The following is a 17,235-nucleotide window of genomic DNA, read 5'->3' as shown; positions in this document are numbered from 1 at the left end:
TCGAGGCTCATGGTACTCCATCCCTCCAAATAAAATAACCCCCGAAAAAAATACAATGGTAACACAAACCAGCAAAAGCAACCAAAAACACATGGCAGACTTTGCGCAGGCCACAGCCCGATGAAAGTACTCACCAAATGACTCTCTAATGCTCATGTTTTTGGATCTCCTCAGAGTCAACACCCTGAGCTTCGGGTCGGTGTCTTGGAAATTGGCTTCTGCTAGCTTTCGTGTCAACCCTGGATCTTGGCACCAGGATCAGGCACTATTACCAGACTTTGCTCACCTTCCGTACTTAGGTTGGGTCTGCAGAGATCAACTTTTTACAATGAGATAAATTAATCCACGTGTTGCGTTCGGCTATTTTCAAAGCATTAGGTGTCGTGAGTAGTACCAAAAAGGGACCTTCCCACTTGGGTGAATGCCAATTCTTCCTCTTGATACTCTTGATCAAAACCCAGTCTCCCGGTACCACTTTGGGGTCTTCCTGCGGAGAAATGGGTTCATCATCAGTGTTATTGGTTAGATTATTTTGATGTTCCAACATTTTTCTCATGTAATCAGCTAACATGGCTTCCTCGGGGATCTCCCATGTGTTCTTGAACTGAGGAAGCCTGTAAGGTCTTCCAAACATAGTTTCATAGGGAGTTAGCGCTGTTGTACTTGTAATATTTATGTACATTTTGACCAGGTCTAAGCACTGAGTCCATGGCCGTTTGGTTTCTTCCATACATTTCTTTAATCTGTTTTTTATAGTCGCGTTAAATCTCTCAACAAGGCCAGCCGACTGTGGCCTGTAGGAACAATGGTTCTTTAGATTTATGTGGAACATTCTCCCAATGGTCTGCACTATTTGATTTACAAAATGTGGACCATTGTCGCTGTAAATTGTTTCTGGAATACCGTATCTTGGAATGATGTCTTTGCATAAGGCTTTTGCCACTGTGAGTGCATCAGCATGTTTGGTAGGAAACGTTTCTACCCATTTAGAAAATGTGTCTATTATGACCAAACAATATTCTTTCCCTTCACATTTATGTAATTGGATATAATCCATATGTATTGTCTGAAACTGATACAATGGAGTCGGGAATTTCCCTCTCTGAGGTCTTAAATTGCCTTGTGGGTTATGTTTAGCACAGATCAAACACGCTCTGCAAAATTGTTGTGAAAAAGCTGCAAAGCCGTATGTTGTATATATAATAGCTTCAACTTGTTTCACCATACCCCCCGTCGAGACATACCCGATCGATCGAGCGACCGACCAACCAACCAACCAACCAACCAACCAACCAACCAACCAACCAACCAACCAACCAACCAACCAACCAACCAACCAACCAACCAACCAACCAATCAATCAATCAATCAATCAATCAATCAATCAATCAATCAATCAATCAATCAGGTGTTAACTAATTTGTAATTACATTGCAAGCAATTTAAACTCTAATGGAATATGTGGATGTCCACATCCGCTTCATCAAATTCCAATCCAACTTTACCTTTGTATAAGGCACAGGTGTCAAATTGTGCTTCATATTCATGTCATTACTCGAATTGCAAATTATCTTCCCTCTTAATAATGTTGTAAGTTTAAATATTAGACCAATTTGTATTTGTCTGATTTGAAAGTGAGTTACTCGTCAGCTTGTCTTGCAACTCCCACAATATGAGGCGCTCACACTTCTACCCGGGTATGACAGTCATACCGGACCTCCAAAAGAAGCCATGACTACACTGCGGCCCGCGAATAAATGAGTTTGACACCCCTGGCACAAGAGATAGCCTTCTCATAGATCAATCGCGTATCTGAAATCATGCTTTTCCTCCTTTGAAGTGACTATGTACTTCAAACCCAAACGGCACCATTTTATAGGGAAAAAAATTGTTGAATTTATTCATTTTCCACATAATACTGGTCGCAAATTTGCATGTAGAGCATTTTTGAGTTGCTGATCATAGACATCAGTTGAACACCCTTTCTGGTCTGTGTCTAAAGTCTTCAAACAACTCATCTTCTTTTTGTTTAGTTCGACCAATGTCTGTGTAATTTGCTCTACATTGGAATTTTATTTTTATCCTGCCCAATAGTTGGTCAATTTGTATTTGTAATGGCACCCCGTTACATTTCAATGGACGGCCCTGGAGATCAAAAGGACTCCAGGTGCCTTTAACGCCTGCCCAATGTTTGGTTAAGGATGCCATGAAAACCTGTTGTACTTGACCACCTCTCAAATTATAGGAATCAATGAGTTGTTTAATTTGTGGTACAAAGACGGAAAGGATGGTTCGCTTTGCCGTGCCACAACATCTGTCTTTGTAATTTGATCATTTTTCTCATCTTCATTCATCACATTCTTAGCTGCGGTTCTTAAGCGAGCTCACGCTGACACTGTGTCATCATCTTCCTGTCTGTGCAACAGCAAGTTCTTTTTTATCTTTTCTTCGTCTTCCTTATCTTTCAATTTTCCGCTCATCAGGGAAAATGAGAATGCAATTTTGCTTTTTAATTTTTAATTTTAAGTCTTGCAAAATTGCTATATCCTTACTGCACCGAGATAAACTGTTCAATATATCTTTAAAAATAAACAAACAAAAAACAATCTATGCTCTTCAAAATGGGACCCAAATGTCAGATTACAAATCAAACCTTCTCCTTCACTCTCACATTTTTTTGATAGAACAGTCTACTTGGCTAGACACTGTCATATCATACTAAATAATGGCCTGCAAATTAAATATAATGTTGTTGCTGTGGTCCCTCAAAACATGTGACTAGAATTTGGACATGTCACGGATCGGATGGAACATGGAGCAGGGTGACCAAGTGCAGCTTGGACCAGGGTTTATTGAGGGAAAAGGGAAGTGGAACGAGGCATCGAGAGAAACAGACGAGAACTGGCAAACTAATAACATGAGAGAATGACCGACAGGGATTGCAAACAGAAACAGACTCGAAACAGACAGGAACCACAAGGACAGCAAACGGGACGACATCGACGATCCGACAGGGAGTGAGGGGCAGACAGGACTTATATACACAACAGGTAATGAGAGGCAGGTGGGAATTATTACACTGATCATGGGCACACAGGAGGGGAGGGGCGAGCACACAGACGCACAAACAGAACTATGAAATGATCGGGGACGAGTCCTGACAGGACAATTACTAACCCCCATCAATTGATAAATTATCTCCTCACTAAAGTCCTAGCCTGTTAACCTATCTGCATCAAGAAGACATTTGCAATGCAGGGGATAAGAGAATGATAATAACACCATTGATTTCTAATCATTAACCTAATTTTATGCAGTTCTACAATGTATGTTTTCTCTCAATCTCATATTTTTAGTGTTGGGCACTCTCCTCGTCGGACGAGTTTCTGCCCACAACCCTCATATTATTCTATAATTTCTAATTTCTACATTTAACAATGCAAATCTGATAAACCATTGTCTAGCACACCGTTTTCGTGCACCAATTTAACGCAATTCCAACCTTTATAACGAACTGATACACAAAGACAAACATACACATAAACAAACACACGGGCCCACAACATAGACTCATGTCTATGTACATGACATTGTTGTCATGGCACCCCGTTACATTCCAATGGACGGCCCTGGAGATCAAAAGGACTCCAGGTGCCTTTAACGCTTGCCCAATGTTTGGTTAAGGATGCCATGAAAACCTTGAAAATATTTTTCAAGATTCAAGATTGTTATCAATCTTCCCAGCTGATAACAAGGGTGGGGGGAGCAACTGAAGTGCGGAGAGCCTCGCCACCGCCACGTCGCATAATGCAACCACCTCTGTCCAAAATATGCAATTGTCAAGATATTTTATATTTTCGGTGTCGACCCCTTGCATTTTAATTCATGTCGGGGTAGCGGCTTTTGTTTGCTATTTGATGTTCCCATGGTTTATATTCTAAATTTCGGAGTTGGCAATTCGAATGGCACCTACAGTGTCCTAAAGCCAATTTAATTCACAGGACAGTGGTAAAATATTTAATGAGTGGTAAGTCTCCTTTCCTCTGCTTCCACAAAAACCCACTGTCTACAATCCTGTGTGTTTTACACAAAGGAGAGCTCAAATGAGATCACTCTCAGTCAAACCATACACACACACACACACACACAATGCGCACTCTTATCGTCCCACAGGCAAGCAGGGGAGTCCGCCCTCAAGTGGATCTTAACAAACTCTAAACTCTTTAACCTTCCTATTGTGTAAGAAAAAACTTATTTTCGCCTTTTTCTTAAAGTAGATATAAAACCTATCTTTTCATGGATAAAGAAGCCAAACCAGCTAAACAAGAGTTAAGAAAAACACCACAGATGGCAGCAGAAAGCTAACACATTAGGAAGGTTAATTAGGAGGCCCCACGACACCTCAGCAGAATTTAACTGCTCCAAATTACCTGTACTTCTTGAGAAAACAGATGGGCCCGCTAAGTGTCATCGGAAGCGGAGCCATGTCAGCCGTGTCCGTCAGAGGAAGGCAATTCCCCGCCAAAGCGGCACCGGCAGCTTCCGAACATCTCCCCGAGCGCTCGGGAGTCCGCCCGGGGGGGAGAAGCGGGCCGTGCGGGGTACCGGATGGAGCTGGACGGTCACCGGCGCCGCTGGCCGTGCCCGCGCAGCCCGCTGGAAGTCGAATGCAGCTCCGCGATCTCATCCGCGGTGCTTGTAAAGCGCCGAACCGCTCGGCCGGGGCTATTTTCGGCCGCTCGGCGCGTGCGCACGGCCTCTCGGCGGAGGCCCGGCGGCGTGCGCGAGCGCACCAGCCGCTGGAAGTCGAACGAGGCTCCACGATCTCATCCGCGGTGCTTATAAACAGCCGATCCGCTGGGCCAGAGCTATTTTCGGCCACTTGGCGCATGCGCACGGCCTCTCGGCGGTGCCGGGCGGCGTGCGCGAGCGCACCGGCCGCTGGAAGTCGAACGAGGCTCCGTGATCTCTTCCCCGGTGCTTATAAACAGCCGATCCGCTGGGCCGGAGCTGTTTTCGGCCACTTGGCGCATGCGCACGGCCTCCCGGCGGTGCCGGGCGGCGTGCGCGAGTGCGCTGGCCGCCGGAAGTCGAATGAGGCTCCGCAATCTCATCCGCGGTGCTTACAAACAGCCGATCCGCTCGCCTTGGAGCTATTTCCGGCTACCCGGCGCGTGCGCACGGCCTCCCGGTGGTCCCGGTCGCCTCCACGAACCGTTAAAAAAATGTGAAGTGAGCGTACCTTAGAGTTACTCCCGCCGTTTGGCCGCTCAAAGTGTCATCGGAAGCGGAGTGCGAGAGTTGGTGTATTTTCCCGCCGTGTCCGCCAGAGGGAGAAATTTCCCCGCTCCAACGGCACCGGCAGGTTTCGAACGTCTCCCCGAGCGCTTGGAAGTCTGCGCGGGGGTTGAAGCGGGCCGTGCAAGGTATCGGATGGAGCTGGACGGTCACCTGCGCCGCTCGTCGTGCGCGCGCGGCCCGCCGGAAGTCGAATGTGGCCCCGCAATCTCATCTGCGGTGCTTGTAAAGTGCCGAACCGCTCGGCCGGGGCTATTTTCGGCCACTTGGCGCGTGCGCACGGCCTCCCGGTGGTGCCGGGCGGCGTGCGTTAGCGCGCCGGCGTCCGGAAGTCGTATAAGGCTCCGCGATCTCATCCGCGGTGCTCACAAAGTGCCGATACGCTCGGCCGGGGCTATTTTTGGCCTCTTGGCGCGTGCGCACAGCCTCCCGGTGGTGCCGGGCGGCCCGCCGGAAGTCGAATGTGGCCCCGCAATCTCATCTGCGGTGCTTGTAAAGTGCCGAACCGCTCGGCCGGGGCTATTTTCGGCCACTTGGCGCGTGCGCACGGCCTCCCGGTGGTGCCGGGCGGCGCGCGCGAGCTCGCCGGCCGCCGGAATTCGAACGAGGCTCCGCGATCTCATCCGCGGTGCTTGTAAGCTGCAGCTCAGTGGCCTAGTAGTAGAGTGTCCGCGCTGAGACTGGAAGGTTGTGGGTTCAAACCCCAGCCGGGTCATACCAAAGACTATAAAAATGGGACCCATTGCCTCCCTGCTTGGCACTCAGCATTAAGGGTTGGAATTGGGGGGTTAGATCACCAAATTCCCGAGCGCGGCACCGCTGCTGCTCACTGCTCCCCTCTCCCCCAGGGGATGGATCAAAATCACATGGGGATGGGTTAAATGCAGAGAACAAATTTCACCACACCCAGATGTGTGTGTGACGATGATCATTGGGACTTTAACTTTAACTTTAAAGTGCCGATCCGCTCGGCCGGGGCTATTTACAGCCACTTGGCGCATGTGCACGGCCTCTCGGCAGTGCCGGGCAGCGTGTGCGAGCGCGCCGGCCGCTGGAAGTCGAATGAGGCTCCGTGATCTCATCCGCGGTGCTTCCAAACAGCCGATCCGCTGGGCTCGGAGCTATTTCCGGCCACCCGGCGCGTGTGCACGGCCTCCCGGTGGTGCCAAGGGGTGGTGCGTGTGCACAAAGGCCGCTGGAAGTCCCGCGGAGGACCGTCAGAGCTCCGCTACGCAGACTGGGTAGCCTCTTAGTAACCACCCGGGGCCGCCGGAGCATTATTTGGCCGCTCTGCGCGTGCGCACGGGCTCCCGGTGCTCCCTGTCGCCTCCACGAACCGTTAAAAAAAATGTCAAGTGAGCCTACCGTAAGAGAGTCGTAGTTACTTCCGCCGTTTACCCGCTTATAGTGTCATCGAACACGGAGCAATGCGAGTGTGCGCTCAGGGCGAGAGGTGGTGTAGTTTTCCGCCGTGTCCGCCAGAGGGAGGCAATTCCCCGCCACGGCGGCACCGGCAGCTTCATTATCTGCGCATGATGCTGGATGGGGGAACTGTCAGTCTTCTTGAACCCCTGATTCCTCCACACAGCACCAAACAGGTGGCACACACTATGCGCATATGCCGAATCTGTATAGATTGTCACTCTTTCCCCTTCGGCGAGCAAGCACGCTTCTGTTAACCCCACCAGTTCAGCAAGTTGGGCCGAGGCCGGTTGTGTCACCACTTCGGCTTTGATCGTTACAAACTCAGGTCCCTGCGCTTGCACGACCGCATAGCCAGCGCATAAATTTTCTCCGACTCGACAAAAAGAGCCGTCTGTCCAAAGTTCGAGATCCGCCTCCCTCAGGGGGATGGCTTGCAAATCAGACCGCAGTCTAGAGTATTTTTCTGATTCATGCAAACAATCCTGGGGGTCCCCATCCTCTGAAGTTGGCAAAAACTTTACAGTAGTACACCTTGCTAGAGTGACATCATCTTGCTCCAAAAGCCTGTAATAGTCCCGGAGCCGGGGCTCTGTCAAGGTGTACTTGCCATGGTTCAACAGAGTCCGAAGACTATGGTGAGTAAGAATTGTCACAGGATAGCCCATGGTGATAGCAGAGGCTTTGTCATACATCAAATAGACTCCAATCACAGCTCTATAGCATGGCGGCAGGCTCATCTCCACCTCGGAGTAGGATGTCGAATAATAGGCCACAGGTTGGGGTCCTGTAGGCTGACAAAGAATTGCACATGCAAACCTACCCCCCGCCGAGCTTGACGCGAATAACACAAACTTTTTGGAGTAATCTGGTAAAGCCAATGCCGGAGCCTCTTGCAACCTTGCTTTGATTGTTTCAAACGCCACATGGCCATCCTGTGTCCAATCCAGCGTGGCGTGGAGATCATTATTGCCTGTGTCTTTGATCATAGCTCTTAGCGGCCCTACTAATTTGGCGTATTCTTCGATCCAAGAGGCCGAATATCCCGCAATTCCCAGAAAGGTTAACATTTGCCGAACAGTTCTGGGTTTCGGAGCCGTTCGTATCGCCTCCAAATGGCCATCTGAGATACGTCTCTGTCCATACGATATTTTCTGGCCCAAATAGTCAACCTGTTTTTGACAGTATTGTAATTTCTTTTGAGACACTTTATGACCATTTTCTGCCAAAATTTGCAACAGTTTGATCGAGTCTTTGTGGCACGTCTCGACATCCGATGCACAGACAATAATGTCGTCCACATATTGAATAACAGTGCTCTGCACCTGTCTTTCGAGCCCTTCGAGATCATCTTTTAACACTTTGTTAAACACATGAGGGCTATGTTTGTAACCCATAGGAAGTCTCTGATACTGATAAAACTGTCCTTTGAACGTGAACCCGAACAGTCCTTGTGATTCGCTACTGAGTGGGACACTGAAAAATGCGCCACAAAGGTCCACCACTGAGAAGCATTCCGCATCCGGCGGAATCTGTGGCAGCAGGGTGTGCGGATCTGGCGCATCGGCTACATTGTCAATCACCACTTCGTTCACGGCTCGAAGGTCATGTACTAGCCGGTGGGTGTTGTCTGGCTTTTTCAAGGGCAGTATTGGCGTATTACTAAACGGGGTCTGCGTTATCCTCAACACATTTGCCACGAGCAATCCTTCGATCTGTGTTTCATTCCCCCGCACTGCTTCCTCCTTCAGGGGGTACTGTGTTTTCCATGGAGGTCTGCAGCCTGGCCGAAGATCCACTGTTACCGGTTGTACTGATTTTACAAGTCCAATATCCATACTATGGCGAGACCACAGGTAGTCGGGTACCTGTTGTAGCATGTCTTCTTTCAGTTGATCTGTCATCATACTGAGGATGGAGTCGTGCGACAGCTGCACCGTTTGGGGCTGTCCATGTCCATGCGCTGAAACCATGATTTTCATGAAACATTTATCAACACTCACCCACAGAGCATTTTTTCCTGCCAGCGGGGAAAACTTGAGTGTTTCCGCCTCCGCCATCATTTCCCCTACATGTTGCTGCTCCCAGTCTTCTGCTATCAACAAAGTCACATGTGGGATGCTATTCTTGACTATAAATTCCTTGTCAATGAATCCGTTTATCTGGATTTTCATGGCCACTCCCTGTGGTCCCACGATAATGCAAGTACCGTTCAATTGCACTTCTTGAGGTTGCTGACGCAACCACTCTTCTGCCTGTGCCTGCGTTAGGTCTTTGTGATATTGTAGCGTGCAGTGGAATGGGTACTCTGGGGTCCTTGCTCCTGGTCTATTGGAGCGGATAAACTTTTCCCACTTCTTGTATGGTCCCAACAGGTTGTCGCTGACATCTCCCACCCAAAATACAGTGGCCGTTGACTTCCCGGACATTGACTGTATCATCACCTTGTGGCACGTTTTGTATGGTATTTCAACCTCACATCCATCAGGAGAACACTTTATGGTACAGTTCAATCCACACAGGGCATCTCTGCCGAGGAGGGCAATAGGTGTACGGTTTGACACCAGGACTGGAATTCTTATTGTGTGGTCTTGCCAGCAGAGCTTTACTGGTCTTGTGGAAGGGATCAGCTGTTTAATACCCTCGAACCCTATTGTCCGCACAAAATGACCGGACATGGGGAGATGTGTAGCGTCTTCGGGCCGGATACAAGTGAAAGCCGCTCCGCTGTCAACCATAGCTGTCAAATGCTGATTATTTACTTGCCTTAGGGCACTCTGGGCACCCCTAAAATCCAGGCTCCGGTCCCCCAAAGGGGTTTACCGGGCCCTGAGGCCTTTGGCCTCGTGGTTTGATTCCCCGTCTGAAGCCACCTCCAGAGGAGTTGTTATAGGGCCTATCACACTGGCGAGACATGTGGCCTGGTCGTCCGCAATTATAGCACGCATTAGGTCTCTGTTGTAGGCCCCACGGGAGATTAGGCCTTCCAGCCCGTCCTTTGTCTCCACGGGCCGTAGCCCCCCAGAGATGGGCCGGTCTGTTTCCCCATTGAGGGGCTGGGCTGAAGGGCACCGCCATGGCTGCCTGCGGAGTTAGGTCATGCGGGGACGTGGGCTGTAGTATGATTTGTTGCGGTGGAGCTTGCACCACGACTGTCTGCTTCTTTTCCTTTTTATTGTCCACGAGCTGCACTTGGTTCAGCCTCCTCACCACTTCTTGGACCTGCTCCTTTTGAGCCATCTCCTTCTTGTGGAACCAATCAACTTGATGAGCGATGTGATCAGTGTAGACGTTAGTCGTCATGCTTCCCAGTCCCACCACGTCAGCCAGTTTGCTCCTCACTTGCACGGGCAGGCCCTTTTGGATCTTATCCCGCAAGATAGACTGTTCCATTTGGGTTGTATCTGGATCATTTCCTGTGATGTGTCTCCAAGTCTGATATGCTCTTGCTACGTATGAGCGTGCTTTCTCTGTCAGTCCCAGGGGTTCGAGCACAATATTATCAGGGTTTGCATTGGTCGGGTACGCTGCCTTCAGTGCTCCCCACATCTGGCCTCGGACTGCTGCAAACAGGTCAGATTCATTTGCTGATGGTGTAGCAAAGCGATGTAACCCTGCTTTTCCCAAAATGTCTTTCATGGTATGAACTCCTACCACGTTAGCCAGAAGCCTCTTAATGTCTCCTACCGCGAACTGGGTTCCCATCATGCACTCCTCCAATTTGGATATCCAAGGGTGTGCTCCGTCTTAAATGGTGGGCAGCTTCTCAAGGATGGCTGACATGTCGGAATTCTGCCATGGTTTGTATTCCAGCTGTTGTCTTCTCACCAAAACTGGTAGGATTGTATTTGCCCGCCTTGATCTTTGCCCCTGGCTCAAAAGGGACGCTGGTATTTTGGACGCTTCTTTCTTCAGCTTGCGTTCAGCGACCTCCAACCTTTGCAATTGTTCCTCCAGCTCCTCTTGCTCCTTTGGTTCCACACTCCAGTCCAATTCCTCCAGGCATTGCTTTTTCCTGTTCCTAATGCTCATTAAGGCGGTTCTTCTCCAATCCTCCATGGCCGTGGGGGTGGAGCATAAGGTAGGCGTGGGATCCTTGTCTCCCCGGTCATCATCTCTACTGTCGCTTCCACTGTCGGTACTACTAAAATATGTTCTTGTTCTAATCTTTTTCCCGGAGTGCGTCCTTTTTCCTCCGCTTTTTTCAAAAAAGCGGGGGTGGTTGAAGCGGGGGCCGCCTGGAGGCATGTTTGGTGGGAAGCCACTGTTCATGGGCATCTGCATGTGCATGTTGTTCATATTGTTCATGGGACTGTGACCCAGCAGACTCGGGTTGACTGTGTTTACAAGAAAAGAAAAGAAAAGAAAAGAAAAGAAAAGAAAAGAAAAGAAAAAAAAACAAATCAAGTGAGTGGAAAACAGGACAACAACATTTCCACCACTTTATTTCCAGCAACCACAGCAGCGGAGGCCAATGCACGGTCCGGTGACAGCCGAGAGAACACAACCCCGGGATCTGCCGTGACCCCGCCCAGACGGCCGGAGCTGACCCGGGAGGTGGAGCCGTGGGCAGCGTCTCTTCCACCGGTAAGTACCAATGGATGGATGGATGGATGGATGGATGGATGGATGGATGGATTGATGGATGGATGGATGGATGGATGGATGGATGGATGGAAGTATGTCCAAGAAAGTGAATGATCTTGATTGATTTATCCAAAGAAGAAATGACTTTCCGAAAACAATGTCATCAGTTTTGTGTGCTTATGTTGCGGATGGACCAGACGTACAGTACATTGTCTCCTCAAGAAAGGCAAATTCCAATTAGACGCATGGACGTTTGAACGTGGGCAAATGTTTTCCACAGGAATGGGTTCCAATCATCAGGCACGATCTGCATTCTCAAAGGAAGCTCCAAGCACAGCCGCCGCTGTCTGACGCCTACCTACACCGGATGCCCGCTAAGAGGAGAAAGGTCCACCCACATTCAAAGCGCCTTGATATTTTCTGACTGTAATGGTGGAGTGGGCGAGAAAACTCACTGCTCTTGCTCTGCTCACCCGATGGTTGTTCTTCTAAATGTCCCCAACTGTTTACGGAACAGTGGAGAGGAACGGACGCAGGGCCAATAACCCCGCCTCTCCTTGTCAGACGCCGTCCGTCGAGCCGCTCGCTCTGCTGGAGCCCTGCCGGTTACGGCCGCAAACAGCCTCGAGGGAGAGCTGGAGCGTCCCGATTTGCAGGATGCATATGCCACGCAGGCAAGGAGGGATGGATGAGCCATCGAAAGATTGTTAATAGTGATGCTTGACTTCTCTTCCCCCACTTAGGTGTATTGATACGTGTCAAAAGAAGCTCTGTGTCTTTGCTTCCAGGTCAAGAAGGACATCTAAGCGCGAGTGCTCGGAGATCCCGACTACAACGCCCAAAGTTCCCCAACACGCATCGAGCTTTCTCCTCGGATGACTCGTAATCTGCAGAAGATGCGTAGCAGAATGTCAAGTGTGTGTGTGTGTGTGTGTTCCCGTGCTCAAATATTTGTGTTACTCTCCTTGACGGATGCTTTGATTTGACATACTCATTCTCAGTTTGGGAGTCACTTAGACACTCCATTAGATACACGGCCATTTCAACCCCTTACACTGAGTGCCAAGCAGGGAAGAAATGGGCATCATTGTTATAGTCGCTGGTATGACTCGGCAGGGGTTTGAACCCACAACCTCCCAATCTCAGGGCGGACACTCTCCTCTTAGGCCACTGAGCTGGTAAACACTTGTATCGTAGTATAACACTTATAGTCGTGTATACCTGTATACGCCTAAATATTGTTATCCAATATATCTACTGCAATTTCACATTAGATTGCTGGTTTGAAATTTGCTTTTAATATTATCATTTTTAATAAAAATTTATGTTAAAACTTGTATGGCGTCTTATTCCTTGTTTTTATATTCGCCAATTAAAACACAATAATCAGACTTTTGGTTAACTGCTTTATATGACAATATGTGTAGGTACACTACAGGAGGTTAAAAAAAAGACAATAAATAAATAAAGGGTTAATTGCACAACAAAAGCAACATTTATGTTAAAACTTGTCTGGTGTTTTATTCCTTGTTTCTTTATTCGCCAATTAAAACATTAAAACAAAATTCTCAGTGGGACGAAAAAACTTTTATCATAGAAAATTTGCAACACAGTTGCTCGTGTAATCATATAACGATACACTTCTTTAGAGCTAGGGTTAGGTTTAAAGTTAGGGTTAGAGCTAGAATTAGGTTTAGAGCTAGTGTTAGGGTTAGAGCTAGGGTTAGGGTTAGAGCTAGGGTTAGGGTTAGTGCTAGGGTTAGGGTTAGGGTTAGAGCTAGGGTTGGGGTTAGGGTTTGGGTAGGGTTAGAGCTAGTGTTAGGGTTAGACCTAGGGTTAGGGTTAGAGCTAGGGCTAGGGTTAGGGTTAGAGCTAGGGTTGGGGTTAGGGTTAGGGTTAGGGCTAGGGTTAGGGATAGGGTTAGAGCTAAGGTTAGGGTTAGAGCTAGGGTTAGAGCTAGGGTTAGGGTTAGAGCTAGGGTTAGAGCTAGGGCTAGGGTTAGGGTTAAAGCTAACTCTAACCCTAGGTTTAACCCTAACCCTAGCTCTAACCCTAACCCAACCCTAGGTCTAACCCTAGATCTAACCCTAACCCTAGCTCTAACCCTAACCCTAGCTCAAACTCTAACCCTAGCTCTAACCCTAACCCTAAACTTAGCCCTAACCCTAGCTCTAACCCTAACTCTAGCTCTAACCCTAGCGCTAACCCTAGGTGTAACCCTAACCCTAGCTCTAACCCTAACCCCAACCCTAGCTCTACCACTAGCTCTAACCCTAACCCTAGTTCTAACCCTAACCCTAGCTAAAACCCTAACCCTAGCTCTAACCCTAACCCTAAACTTAGCCCTAACCCTAGCTCTAACCCTAACTCTAGCTCTAACCCTAGCGCTAACCCTAGGTGTAACCCTAACCCTAGCTCTAACCCTAACCCCAACCCTAGCTCTACCCCTAGCTCTAACCCTAACCCTAGCTCTAACCCTAACCCTAGCTCAAACCCTAACCCTAGCTCTAACCCTAACCCTAAACTTAGCCCTAACCCTAACCCTATCTCTAACCCTAACTCTAGCTCTAACCCTAGCGCTAACCCTAGCTCTAAACCTAACCCTGGCTCTAACACTAACCCTAGCTCTAACCCTAGCTCTAACCCTAGTTCTAACCCTAACTCTAAACCTAACACTAGCTCTAACCCCAACTCTAACCCTAACACTAGCTCTAACCCTAACTCTAACCCTAACACTAGCCCTAACCCTAGCTCTAACCCTAGCTCTAACCCTAGCTCTAACCCTATCCCTAACCCTAGCTCTAACCCTAGCTTTAACCCTAACCCTAGCCCTAGCTCTAACCCTAGCTCTAACCCTAACCCTAGCTCTAACCCTAGCTCTAACCCTAACCCTAGCTCTAACCCTAACCCCAAGCCTAGCCCTAACCCTAACCCTATCCCCAACCCTAGCTCTAACCCTGACCCTAGCCCTAGCTCTAACCCTAACCCTAACCCTAGCTCTAACCCTAACCCTAACACTAGCTCTAACCCTACCCTAACCCTAACCCCAACCCTAGCTCTAACCCTAGCACTAACCCTAACCCTAGCTCTAACCCTAACCCTAGCTCTAACCCTAACATTAGCTCTAAACCTAATTCTAGCTCTAACCCTAACTTTAAACCTAACCCTAGCTCTAAAGAAGTGTATCGTTACATGGTTACACGAGCAACTGTATTGCAAATTTTCTATGATAAAAGTTTTTTCGTCCCACTGAGATTCGAACCCGGGTCGCTGGGGTGAAAGCAATCTCCGGTTAGAATATGTTATTTTGTTGGTATTAACAAGTAGAATAGTTTTAAATTAGTCACAATTATTTAGGCAGATAATTATGGGATATTTTGGTACACTACAAAACACCAGACAAGTTGGGAAAGGCGATGGTAAACCAAAGTTGCGTGTTGTAGCGTTTTCACAACACTCGGTCAGTTAGTAAATGTACTAAGTGATAGTTGACCTAAAATGCCGCCGTTACTACTTCAGACCAATCGCCGGGAGAGTTGTGCACTTAATCCAAAAGCAACGATAGCATGCGTTGTGCTACAGCTCTTGTTCCTATAATGCCAAAGAAACAGTCTTGTGGACCTTCAGTGTGACATGATCCGTCATTCTCGGACCTGCCGCAGTGATGACAAGAGGGAGGGCAGCAGATTGAGTGCGGGTCGGTTTTCCTCCACCCCCAGAGCTACTAAAGCACCGACCAGGAGGGACATGACTCTGGGCAGGGCCGGGGGCTGAGCTGGCATCACCTGCACAATCACAAAAGTTTCCTGTTTGAAGAAAGAAACACTGGAAAACCTGACCGAGCCCTAACCGGCCAAGCCACATCTGCAGCTACTTTCTTACCTTTTCAACTTGATGACAATGGATGAGTCCATCGCACCCTATGTAGAATGTGGCGAAAGCGTCATAGGACCTGGAACAGTTAGATGCCATTCAGTCAGAATGACACATATGGACGGACTGCTTTCAAATGGACCCAAAAGAGTCTGGGTGGGGCTACCTGTACAGGTGTGTTTTGTCTTTGCGGTAGAAGCGAAGCATCAGTGTCAGGAAGGGAAGGCCCCGGAGCCTCCAGCGAGCCTTAATGGTCCCGTCTTCCACGTGCTTCGTCAGTTTCAGCATCTCCAGCCGGACGTCGGTGAAATAGAACAGACACACCAGGCGCCACAGCGAAGTGCTGAGTCGGTAGATCGCACGTCCCCTGCAAGAGACGGACGGATGGGCCAGTCACAAAAGAAAATAAGCTTCTAGTCCCCCTCGAGAACCTAAAAGAGAGACAGTTAGCGAGGAGTTGACTCCGTTTCATGGCTCTGTCGTCGCTTGAATTCTTATTACATTGGCACTTTGGTTCATATTTGACATCATAGCAATTGCATGACAAGGATTGTCATGGGTAAATCCATTTGACATTTTCTACCATTGCCGGCCGGCAGTGGCGGCTAAAATTGAATTAACCAGTCAAGAACAAACGACAAGTGTTCTGTTCTTCTCTTCCAGTATGGGCGAGAAAAAGTGAGAAGGAAAATCGAAAAATCCCATAAGTTCCTATTGGAGATTGATCGACTCTCATATATATATATATATATATATATATATATATATATATATATGTATATATATATCATGTGACGTTATCACGTAGAGTGACAATATCAAAGTGTTGGTTCCTGTGATCGACGCGCGCTACATTATGGCGTGAGGAAGATTATACGTGAAATACAAAGTCAAATGCAACATTTCTTCAACGCAACTGATGTCGTCATTCAAGTGGCATCAACTGTTCGTAAGAGCTCCGATTTTCATTGCAAATGGGCGCTTAGGCCCAACTAGTTCTACTGACAACATGTGCAGTATTCACACATACTGTAAGGTTATCTCAAATATAAGCTCGTGCTCTTACTTAGCGCTAACTTACACAAGTGACATCCAGTCTTGCGTGCCATTGCCAGTCCAAACAACCCTCGCAGGATGACGTCTGCTCCCTTCAGGGACTGTGGGCAAATTGCAATTGCAATTGCAATCCCCTAGTTTGGCCTTCCTTCCGAGTGCCGTACGGTCCAAGTGTGACAAAGTGAGAGGTGTGTGTCGTAACGTTGGCTTTTGAAGTTCGACGACGAGTGTTAGAGATTTGCTCACTCCAACTTATTTTGCAAGAACCACACGAGAGACAAGCAAGTCCTTTTTGGCACCTGCAGGTGGAGAGTCCATTCGTCGCTGTCTGAACAGCGATGATCGAATGAAGTCTGACTCAGGCCTCTTGCAGGAGCATTTTTATTGAGAGAAACAGAGTGGGGGTTGAGAGTGGGCGTGAGAGCAGACAGGATGGGGCCGAAGGCCCTGGCCTGCTGATCAAAGCACAGCAGGGGGTCTTTCACGATGTTGTGTAAACAAAACAACTTTGATTGCTTCCTCTGCAGCTAGTCAATCAGTTCAAAAGATCTTAGCACTTTGTTCTACTACTTTTGTTAAGACAGGACAGGCGAGGGTAATTATTACAGGTTACATTCCAACATAATCCTACGATAAAGATAACCTGGAAAACCCTAACATCTCCCTCCTGTTTTATCATATGATTATGTCACCCCAAACAACAAAGACAAGTAAGAAAAAAAAAACATATATATATGTATAATGAAGAAAGAAGTAAAAATAAAAACAACAAACAATGATAGCAACACTTTCCAGTGAAGATGAGGCATTACCTCAACACCCCAGATCAAACTTATTGTGTAAGCGAAAAACCTGCTGGCCAGATGTCATTAGCAGGAAAATTCTTACACGGTCCCTTTGCCTTAAGGCGACCAGAATGCTATCAATAAAAACAAAAAGAAAAACAAAGAAACAGTACATCAGCGTATCCATTACTTGCGAAGCATATTTGATGGTCAA

At 48.0% G+C, this 17,235-nt stretch overlaps 1 protein-coding gene across 1 annotated transcript; it reads right to left on the bottom strand.

Annotated features, from left to right (window-relative positions):
* Positions 1-14,364: 14,364 nt before the first annotated feature.
* Positions 14,365-15,551, bottom strand: LOC125993459 (uncharacterized protein C6orf136 homolog). The gene is made up of 3 exons (XM_049762042.2): positions 15,347-15,551; positions 15,190-15,259; positions 14,365-15,092 (listed from the first exon to the last, which is right to left on the bottom strand). The coding sequence occupies exons 1-3, from the start codon at positions 15,466-15,468 to the stop codon at positions 14,949-14,951; spliced, it is 336 nt and encodes a 111-aa protein (XP_049617999.2). The 5' UTR covers positions 15,469-15,551; the 3' UTR covers positions 14,365-14,948.
* Between the last annotated feature and the right edge of the window lie 1,684 nt (positions 15,552-17,235).

Source organism: Syngnathus scovelli, unplaced genomic scaffold (genome assembly GCF_024217435.2).
Source record: "Syngnathus scovelli strain Florida unplaced genomic scaffold, RoL_Ssco_1.2 HiC_scaffold_29, whole genome shotgun sequence".
In the NCBI taxonomy this organism is placed as follows: domain Eukaryota; kingdom Metazoa; phylum Chordata; class Actinopteri; order Syngnathiformes; family Syngnathidae; genus Syngnathus; species Syngnathus scovelli.
The sequence above is the reverse complement of the archived record's forward strand: the minus strand, read 5'-3'. Positions and strand labels throughout refer to the sequence as shown.